Here is an 11,419-nt window from a genome sequence, read left to right as displayed (position 1 = left end):
TCATATTGAATTAAGACCTGCCCTGATTCAGTTTGGCCTCATCTTAACTAATAAGATCTTCAAAGATCCTATTTACAAATGAGTTCACATCCACAGGATTGGGGGTTAGGATTCAGCATGTCTTTGTGGGGGACTAATTCAATGCATAACGCCCTCTGCAGCAGACATATCTTAAGGTGACCCCTTATGATCCATGCTCTTATATAATCTCTCTTTTACACCACTCGAGTATAGGCCAGAACTGGGACTTGAGTCTCACCACTAGACTGTGCCAAAGGCAATGGGATATCATGCCCTCCACTTTAAGACTGAATTAAAAGGCTGGAGAGAGATGCTCCAGCTGGCCTTGAAGAAGTAAGCTGCCTTGATGTGAACTGCCCATAGAGAGAACCACTTGGAAGGGGACTGCAGGTGGCCTCCAGCTGCTGAGGATGTCTGTTCTACAACACAAGGAACTTAACTCTGCAAAAAACCACATGAACTTGGAAGAGGATCCTGAGCCTCAAATAAGACTCCAGACCCAGATAACACCTTGATTGCAATCTGTGAGAACCTGAGCAGAGGATTCAGCCAGGCTGAGCTCAGACTTATGACTTACAGAAATTGCAAGATAAAAATGCATATCTTTTTGATCTGTTAACTTTGTGGCAAATTGTCATGCAACAATAAAAACTTGATTCACTTTCCCACACGATCTGGGATTGAATATGTCATCTGCTTTGGCTGATGGGACAGGGGCAAACTTGACACAAGCAAAGGCTTGAAAAAGTAGTTGTGCACTTCTGTGTTCTATTGCTAGAACTGAAAACATACCAGGGCTAGGATTTTGGTGGTATGTAGAAACCCAAGGAGGAGAGTTGCCTTGTCCCAGCTGGGGCCATCCTAGACCAATCAATGCCAGTTGACCACAAATGCATTGTACCAGCCCAGTGGTGATCAGCCAAGCCCAGCTCATATCAGTAGATTATTTAGCCCTCAGTCTCAAGAAAAATAATGGTTACTATTTATAAATAACCAAATGGTTGGTTTAAGCTGCTAAATTTTGGGGTGCTTTGTTATGCACCAATTGTGGCAGTAGACAACTCCTAAAGGGACCCACCAATTAAAACCAACCGACACATTCCAGCTGGGACAGTTATAACTGGAACTGTTTTAAGTTTTTTTTTTTTAATCAAAATCCTTGAGAGAATGAAAGAGAGATTAGGGAAGCTAGTGGCAGAAGAGAGATGGCCATTTACTATGAACTCCTGACAAAAGTGAAATTATTCTCCAATAAGGTTGAAAATACATTTTTTATTTCCTTCAGCAATTTACAGAGCATATTGAAGCAATAGCAAAAATAAAGGTGGCAGGCATCTTTTATATATATCTTTTTGAAAGACATTTTTTCCTTCTCTTCTAGTACCTCCAGCTTCGTCACCTTAGAGTCTCGGTGTGCTCATGTAGGAAGGACTTTGGGGGTTTTAGAACAGCAGAACCACATCAAACACCTTCCCTGAACTACAAACACTCCCTCTAACAAGACAAGGCTCCCTGCAGGAAAATTTTAACAGTCTGTTCCTCTTTTAGGACTTGGGCGCAGGGTGCTTATTGGGGAGAGGCCTGGGAAGTAAAAAAAAGATACTTTGTCCATTCTATAGCCACAACCCTTTGTCTCAGACCCATAGCTCTGGGTGACATGAGGTTAGGGGTTTCACTTCATATCAAAGGACAGCTCTATTTTCTTTTTGACTCTTACAACTCCCCATTGGGACCAACAGACAACAGGCAGTATTATAATTCATTTCTGATCCACTAAATGTCAATAAACAAAATGCACTGAAAAGATTTTTCTTTAAAGTTTTTTTTTTTGCCTCAGTCTGGAAAAGTAAAATGATGGAATCTTTCCACAGCCAAATTATCAACTGGTTTACTTGCAAACAACTAACATACCTTGATACGTTTCTTTTAGAGTCTAGCTACATGCAGGTTTATTCAAATCTACCTGTCTTTATCCATTTAAGCACCACATATTCCTTATAAATTTGCACTGTCAGATGTAATGGTCCTGAAGTCATGGATCAAACATGGGGAAGAAAATATGCACACACACACACACACACCAGGCACACAATCAAATTCCTTTAATGGAAAATAAAACTGCTTCTTTGAGGAGTCTATTTATTTATTTGGAATGCCTCCTAGGGAGCCTGTGCTCAGGATTCAGCCAACAGGTTACTGGGAGCCTCTGCAGACCTTCTGCTACTGTTTTGGGTGGTCAACTTCCTGATGTTAGTCCAAAGATAACTGGACCTTGGGGAAGGATCTGGCCAGTTGCTTCCAGGGGACTGGGCAGCAGGTATCACACCAGGGCCTGAGCTGTCAGGGTCTGCCCCTTGCCTGTCGGCCAGCTGGATGGGCTGAGGGTTTGAGAACCACTTGCTTTCCATTTGCCCCCGGCCCCACTTCCAAAGCATGGCTTTTATTTGGGGGTGGTTCCATTTCCTTCAAAAATTAATTCACCTTTAACAAGTTGGAACTTCATTTTAAGGACTTAAATATATTCACCTTCCTCGATGTAATTTTAGATTATACAAATATTTCATGTGTTCCTTTTTGACTTGAGGTATCCCTAAACTGGCTGTATTTTCTCTAAAATTAACTGAAGTATGAGGTAAATAGAGTAGAGGGCAAGGGTTTTTGCTAAAACTTAACAGTCATTCAGAAGCTTTATAGTCTTTTTTCAAAATTGTTACCCAAATGGCACTTGAGATGTAGAGCTAAATTATGGGCTGAGAATATTCTGTGTGTCTTAGAAGTGCTAAAGCCTTAAATAATTTGCTCCCCTCTCTATTTCTTTTAGGGAACCAGTTCAAAAACTTCAGTTAATTTGTTATTTGTGGGCCTACCAGATCAATTCCAAGCATGCATCCGGATTTGCTGATTATCTGCCAAAATGACAATCAGCTATCATTTTCCATTAAGGCAAAGCTTCTATCTGACCAGGGGAAACAAAGTTAAGCTACTTCCAAACAACAGCAGGAAGGTCACATATTTTCTACACGACACTTTTGGTACCTCTAAATACAATACCTGGGCAGTGCAAAGATTTATAGAACCAAAAAAAAAAAACAAAAAACAAAAAAGAAAGAAAGAGGGAGATGCTTCTTATATTTAGAATAATATTCAGTTTTCAATTAGGAATAGAGTTCATTTACTTTTAGGATAAAAGCAGTAAGTTGTCATTTAAATATCTTAAATTATTAATCCAGTGTTGCACATTTTTAGTTCAAAGTCTGGTATAACCTGCATGCCAAAAATGCTGCCTGATTTTAGGGTGTGTGATCTTCCTTTTAAAAATCAACCACCATTGCCCCTGGACTTCAAGGGCACATAAATTATAATATCCATCAATTACCTCATCAAAATCAGAAGAACTTTCCTGTCCCTCTTGCAAATCTCAAAACAACATCACAACAGGAATATAATGAACCATAAAAGTCATATTTACAATATGCAATTTAACTGTAATGACATACATAAGAATTTCTTTATCACAAAGTTGTTTCCCTGAGATACTATCAATATGATTCAAGAGTAAGCATAGTATTAGCAGCACATTTCAGTTGGAAAAATTATCTATCCAAAACCATGCCAAAAGAAAATTAATATACTCTGAAAGATATCATATAGTTACATATAAAATATAAAATATACTTAAAACCACAATTAGTTGGTAAACATGAACACATTCATGTTTGGATAGAATTTTACCTAGTCAAGGCCAATATATGGAAGCATTTGGTTTCCTTTGCTTAGTTAGGAGCCTATCAAAGATGACTGATTGTCCAGTGTTGCTGAGTAGCTGTTTCAGTCCCAGTTCCTTTGCACTGTCTCACCAGTTGATTTCTGTGCTTATGAATACAGAACATAAAAAAAGCAAAAGGCAAACAACAAAAGTAGTTTGAACAGGAGTTTTACCTGCCTTCAAACAGAAGCTGAAGTCATTTCTAAAGAAATGCAGCGTATTTACTGTGCAACGTCCCTCACCATTCCAAAAAAGAGGGAAATAACAATTAACATATTTTGCAACCAAGCGCATCAACTAAAGGAATGTGAGTTCTATGCATATTAACACTGATAGAATGGACTACATCTTAAATATAAGTTGAGAATAATCAATCTTGCTGAAATTGCACATAATCTATCAGTGCTATCTTTGTTTCTGAACATTAAAATTCATAGCATTTAATGAGTTGTAGATGTTACCTACAGAAAGACCTTAACTCCTAATCAGTTATATCATTTGTGTAAACGTCATAAAAGTGTTTCTCAATTATGTTCTGCTTTAAAATACCAAAACAGACTCTGGGCACACTTCCCGATGCCACTGAATGTCCTCATTAAGCCCAAGCAACATTTCATTAGTAGGCTTCCGGACACTGGGTATAGGGTTCCTGTTACTATCCACTGAAGGACTACAATTAAAGATCACACATCTGCAAGAAGACAATTTTAACAAGCAAGTAAATATCCATACTACCATCATTTCCCTGAGAATGCAAATTAAGGTTTCAAGTACATATGTTCACATAGAGCTGCTGGATCAAAACATAATTAACGGGAGCGTTTGTGAGTCAAAAGTGATCTGAAAAGACTAATTCATATTCTTTCCTATATAAATATTCAGCCCCTGGGAATTAGGTGAATTCACAGGGATTTCACCACATAACAAATAATTAAAAATTATACAAGTGAAAGATTGCATTTAAATACAATCAAAAAAAGATTATGAAATCTTTTAAGCTCAGGTAACAACTTCTTTATAATAGAGGATAATTCAGATAGTAAAAACAAAATTATCACATCTGTAATATGATAATTTAGACAAATGAAAGTGAGATAACGAGGGCTTTTGGAAAGCTGACTTCCACTATTGGGATGTGACTCACACAAAATGGGGTCTTTGCCATTATTGCCTGACTTTCTCTTAGAGATTTGAGCATTCATGGGGAAGATGTTGATTGAGTGTTTATGGTAGTTTAGGGGGAATGCAAATGGAAGACATTTTACCAAAACAGTCCATTTATCATCATTGAGAGGATGGGCTTGAAGCTACTACTGCTAAAAGGAAAATTCATTTCCTTTTTTTTTTTTTGTTCAGTTCTTGTAGCAGGGCGCTAAATGCCACATTGTATGGCCTAAAAGAATTAGATAAGGACATTTTGCCCCCTTTCTGATCAAAAAGATAAATTACATCCATTTAAAAATCCTTCAAAGAAATCATTTCTCTTTTCTTACCAAGGCATAACCTCTGAATACCATTCTTTCTTAATCTGTTCACTGCATATTACTACTTGAGAAAGAAGTTCATTGTCCAAACTTATATCCCACAGATTGGTTTATTCCCAAGTACTGGCATCTATCACAAATAGAATTTGTGTTCCTCTAGGCCTGTGTTTCCTGCATAATAAGAAAATGTGCCCATTCTATAAGAATTAAATTTAAAAAGAATGATATTATAAGTTCAAATTAATTGCAATAGAAACAATTTTTGCCTGTAAACCAACAAAATCATAGCATTTTGATTTTGCATACAAATTTCATATATGGATGGAATGGTCATTAGTTTGAAAGCTGAAACACATTTTTTGTTATGGTATTTGGATCTACTATTTTAAATTATGGTGATTTGTAATTACTAACTTGGTTTAAAGACAAAGAAAGATTAATTGGCAATCTTCAAAAGTAGTGGGTAAAATTTAAAGGAAATTTGGATTTAATTATTACATATACCAATTTAAAAAATACCTATGTTCACACTGCCATGTTTTCATACTAGATAAAGGGACTGTGTTTTAGCCACTGTAATAATATTGAGCTAAATTCTATTCTAATCATGCTACAAATATATCCATGTAAATAAAACAGAATTTAGTGAGAAGTAAATTAAAAACATCATTTCAACATCCAGATTACTAATTTGGGGGGGAAAAAACAATCTCTAAATACTTAGATTTGGCAGTAAGGGCATTTCTTGACATTATACCCGAGTTAGAAAAAGCCATTTGAAGGGGAGGAATTTAGCCTAATAAAGATCCAGCAGTCTCCTTCCAGGGGAATGGCACCCTGTTCGGCATTCAGACTTTTCTTTCTTAGGGCCATCCCAATGAATGAAGAAGGAACTTAAACTTTATTATTCATTCTCAATATCTAATAAATAATATTAATAATAATAAATATTTATTATTCATTTCAAATTCTTCAACTATAAAAATTTTAAACCATGTAGATAATTTTAGTAAGGAGGGATTTAGAATAAGGAATAGTGCATCTCTTTCATAGATTCTATGAACTTTTCAAAGTGCTCTAAAAACACTATAGTTTGATTAGCAGCATAAGCATTGATCTAATGAAACTGCCCTTTGCCCCCAATGTGTGTGTATGTGTATGTAAATATGCACATACTGTTTGTCAATATATCCTATGAGTTTAACTTAAATCTGACAAGTTGATAATTATTCCCAGAGACTGTGCGTCACAAATACTGTCTACATTGTATCACAGTTTGAGATCACTAGCACCCAAATGGTTCAAAGAGAGACAATCCTTTCATTTTGAGAGAAAAAAATTCAATCACATATATTGCATTTCTTTTAAGATAAAAAAAAAAAACTTGGGGGATACAATGAATCACCCAATATATTATTCTGAGTCCTATTATTTTCCTTATCTAAAACCAGTTTTTATAAATGGAAGGCTAGATGCCTCTAAACATAGCTGAAGCAATCATGAGTATAAAATATTCCTTTAAAAAATATGATAATTTTCTCTCTTTTTTTTTAACTTGGAGGAAAGTTCTATGAGCAGTGAGTTTTCCTTCCATGGACGAATTTCCCAGCATTTTCTCCCAGAAGCACACCAAGAGCCCTGGCATCCTGTATAAAAAGCATCCTGGGAATGTAGCCTCGAAGCACTGCAGCTTTTGATAAAGCCTAGCACATCAAAAATCTAGAAAGAGGTCCTGCAGGTACCACAGCATCTTGGTATCTTCTCTTTCACAGCTTTCTAGCAGTGCCCAACCCTTTGGGGATCCTGCAGTCACTGATGAAGTCTAGAGCTTGAACTTCCCTGGGAAAAACAAGTCCATTTGAAATGCAGCGGTTTCATCTTTTGGTTGGGTGACTTTTGGTCCCCCATGGATAGGAGTGATACCTAGAGGATGCAGAAGTAGAAATAATTATCTACAGGGGCAAGTATTTAGATTACACATTCAATTTCAAAAGCTGTGGCTCAGGCATACGGCAAAATAAATAAACAAGAAGGTGATTCTGAACGTAATAGGGTGGGGTCATTTTTAGAAAACTGCCTTTAACTTGAGGTTAGTGCTCAAGGATCTTTCTCAGATCATGGACTCAATAGGAAATGGTTCCTGTTACAGCAGAAAAATAAATACTCACTCAAATTCACTTGTCTGTTTAAAGGCCTATGTACATTAAAATATGTTTTATTAATTCATCAGTCAATTGGGGAAACAAAAAAATGCCAGTTGATTCTATTTAGATTTCTTTTTATCTTCAATATTGTTACTTCTCACACATATTTTAACATTTTAAATAAAATATTAATGTCCACCCCTATTCACAAGAAGAATATGCTCATTTATTCCCCCGCAAAGCCCAAACAGTTTTACTTTCACGAATAGCAATAATAAAATTAAGGCATGCTAGACTGTATCCTTCTACTAAGGAAGATAAAAGTTTGTATGTACAATAATTAATCAATTAACCCTATAAATGATCAAGAATAGAGCCCCCTTTGGGAACAATTTTGAGGCTGGCCAGATCTGTCTGACCTTGTTCTTTTTACACTGCTTTCCTCCTCTCAACCCAGTCCTATCTCCTCTTCCCAAGTCCCAGAAATAAGGTATCCTCATTTCGGTCAGGGTCCTTTCTGCAATTTCTGTTCTGTCACCATTTTCTTTTCCTAATGCAGCATTTTATACTTTAGAAATTCTTCTAACCAACTGCTAAACAGTCTCCCCCATTATTTAAATAGTACCAGACATCTTCTCCAAACAGAGCTAATACCTACATACTAGCTTTATCCTGAGATTTTCAGTCTGAAAAGGGTGTATCTCTATGCCCTTCCTTAAAAAAATGTAGGCCCTACATTCTGAACTGAAAATGTGCATATCTTGACTTAATATGTTAGTTGCTGTCTGAGTGCTTTATACAGGTCTGTATATGTTAGAACCAACAGTCTTCGGTTGTAAATTTGCATAATTCAGGAATTATGTATGTAATTCTTTCTGCATGGTGCTTAATCAAATCCCTTTTAATATTATTCTGTGGTGATGAAGCCAATTACAATGAAGATGATGACAATTAGGACAATGAGGACAACGGCAGAGCTGGGTAGACCCTGGTGGAGGAATTAAAACAAGGTTATCGATTTCTAATCATATGGCTACAGCAGTGTTTCTCAACTTGTATCTCATGGAAAAGATGCAGAATTTTTGGAGTAAACAGAGACTAAGAAATTTATTTCCTAAATGACACCTTAGAGCCTTTAATTTGCTGATGTGTCACAATCCTCCAAAAATGGAGAATCTATTTGGGCATGAAATTTCTTTTTCTAGGGAATATCTATTAACATCTCTGATAATTATTGACCATTCCATGGAACCTATTTAGGGAAACATACACTACTGGTCCAAAACACTATCCCTATGAGTCCTGTGACATTCAGTGATCTCCACCCTATGAAAATCAGGACAATTTTAGCTGGAGTTATATGTTTCCAGTTTGTGAACTATTTGGAGTTACATGTTTCCAGTTTGTGAACTATTAGGGTGCTTCTAAGCAGAGCCTGACTCATTTCTTGGGAATTAATTTGGAATACTACTAAACAAGTAATGACTTTAGACATAATCAATGGTTATTTTTACTAGCAAACAGTGAAGAGTTTTTCTCTCAAGATATATTGTTACTATTGCTACTAAAAGAATTACATATATAATTCCTGAATTATGCAAATTTACAACCTAAAACTGTTGGTTCTATACACACACCTGTACAAAGCACTCAGACATATCATCGGAATGTGGGTTTTGAAATAGGTGATTCATTTTATTTTGGAGCATTTAAGAAAATTGGCTGTCATGTCCAACTTATGTTGCTTGAACTTTACTGTTTAAATTGTATGTTTATAATCTATTCACAATTTCAAATATAACTGTGAATGTTTTTTGGCCTTATTAGGCATCTTATTATCTGTTTATCATAATAAAATTTGCTATGTATTTTAGTAAGGGGATTATATTATTTGGAGTAAAAGTTATATTTGATTTTTAAAAAATAAATGATAGTAGAGCTGAAAAGAATAACCATTAATTCCAAAATAAAACTGAAGTAATTATTCATGAAGAAAAGGAAAAAAGGCACTTTTGTAAATGTTCTCCTAAGTTCCTGACATACCTGCTTCTCCATTGGCATTTACTTGATTTTCTGAAAAAATCTGAGGCCATTCACTGCCCATGCTCCTGAGTCTTTTGAGGAAATGCAGATAAAATGACAAGAATTACCTCTGCCCCCACTGCAAACCAAAGAACTTGAAATAATAAGATGCTGAGATTCAAGAACATAGACATTCATACTATTCATGGCAGGTTGGATATATGGAAGCCCTGAGGAGAAAATGAATATTCAAAAACTCTCCAGGGATGATGGGAAGAGAGTGGTTGTAGAGATGGTAATTTACATTAATGATAAACCTTTGGAAAAATGAGAATTACTCATCATTTCTCTGCAGTTACAAATCACAACAGAACTAAATTTACAAAGGTAGTATTTTGGAAATACATTATCGGACCAAAAGAGCAAGCAGCTGAATAATCTTATGTGTGATTCATAAGAACAACCCGTTGAAACAGGAGAAGAAAAAAATGTTAGAAACTGAACTAACTTCAAAAAAAGAATCTAATTTCCATATAATGACCTTAAGAGGCTGTTCTTGAGACCTTTTTGTCTTACCACAGCTGCTAGTTAACTTTGGAAAAGACTTCTGGAATTATTTAAATAATGGTCACAAGAAAGCTCCTTTGGCTGAAAAGAGAGACAGTTCCTCCAGGCGCAAAAGGCTACTTTGGAAAAACATACTCCAGTGTTCCACAGGATCAATGTTGTAGCCTCCTAAGACAACCCTGAGACATACAGAAGCACTCTGGAGTATGCAGGTGCTTAGGATCAATTTGATGAGTCAGGTATAAGTGGACTTCGTGGAAAAGTCAAGAGACAACTCATGTGTAATAAGAGATAACTCATGTGTAATAACTCATGTGTAATAAGTCAGTGCCCATATTGTCTCATCCATTCCACTTACAGCAGTGGTGGCGTGACTTCTGTTGGTGACTGAATCACATCCCCCACAAAATGCAGGTTCAAGGCCTAACCCCTGGACCTGTGGGTATGAACCCATTTGTAAATAGGACCTTTGAAGAGATGAGTTAAGGTGTGCCCAAACTGGATGAGGGTGGGCTGTAACCCAATATGGTTCAAAGCCCTTTTAAGCAAAGGAAGTTGGACACAGAAGGGAAGCCACGGGGAGCAACTAGAAGACAATGAAACTCCAAGATGAAGAGAGAAGATATTGCCATGTACAGTATCATGTGAAAAAATCCAAAAACTCCAACGATTGCCAGTCAGTCAGAAGATAACCTGGGGGCGAAGCAAGGCTTCTACCATCTGAAACCATGAGCCAATAAATTCCTGTTGTTAAGTCAAACCATTGGTATTTGTTTTAGTACTTAGGAAACTAAAATAACTCCCAACTGGTAGCACCTGCATTTCTTTTCCTAAGGACTTTCTTTGGCCTCTAGATCCTGCTTTACCCATCTTTGCAGCAGGCCAGGAATGCCAGTGAATTAATACCTCTTGAAGGCAGGCCTCAATAACTGATGAAAATTGAGGATAAATACCACAGCTTCTTCACTCTTAGGCCCATGTTCTACAAAGCCCCGTAGATTTCCTAAGTAGAATCAAGCTCCAGTTGCCTACAGTAGTAACTTGCTTGATTAGCCTTTATTGAATTACTTCTCCATATCCCTACCAGTGTTTTCCAAAATTACCTCTCAAATAACTTAACTGCACTCAAATCTTTGCCCCCAGCACTGTGTTGACCAGAAATGATGACAATGATAAAATAGAGTATACTTTAAAACACTGGTAAGCATTATACAAGAAGGTAATTTATAACCCCAGTAAACTGAGGTATCTTAGTTAGGGCAAGAAAGTAACATAACAGTATGTTCCCTTCCTACAAACACAACTTAAATTCACCAGAAGAGATTCTTTATTTAGGTGCATCTTTCCCCCCTTACATTCCATACTAATTAATGGATTAATTTTGGGAATAGAAATTTGAGTTTCTAGATCTTTTA

The 11,419-nt window shown here is 36.4% G+C and overlaps 1 protein-coding gene across 13 annotated transcripts in view; it reads right to left on the bottom strand.

Moving 5' to 3' along the window:
- Positions 1 to 1,202: 1,202 nt before the first annotated feature.
- Positions 1,203 to 11,419, bottom strand: part of NEK10 (NIMA related kinase 10) — a 297,546-nt gene continuing 287,329 nt past the window's right edge. For 5 of the 13 annotated variants that reach the window (XM_077129962.1, XM_077129963.1, XM_077129965.1 and 2 more), the window contains one exon: positions 1,203 to 7,194. In XM_077129962.1, coding sequence (XP_076986077.1) covers positions 7,146 to 7,194 — 49 coding nt within the window. In that variant the 3' untranslated portion in view covers positions 1,203 to 7,145. The remainder of the gene's footprint in view (positions 7,195 to 11,419) is intronic. The other 8 variants (XM_077129955.1, XM_077129957.1, XM_077129959.1 and 5 more) reach the window with 4 other exon arrangements.

This window comes from Tamandua tetradactyla, chromosome 15 (assembly GCF_023851605.1).
Source record: "Tamandua tetradactyla isolate mTamTet1 chromosome 15, mTamTet1.pri, whole genome shotgun sequence".
Lineage (NCBI taxonomy): Eukaryota > Metazoa > Chordata > Mammalia > Pilosa > Myrmecophagidae > Tamandua > Tamandua tetradactyla.
Note: the sequence above shows the minus strand (reverse complement) of the source record. Positions and strands in the feature narration are given on the sequence as shown.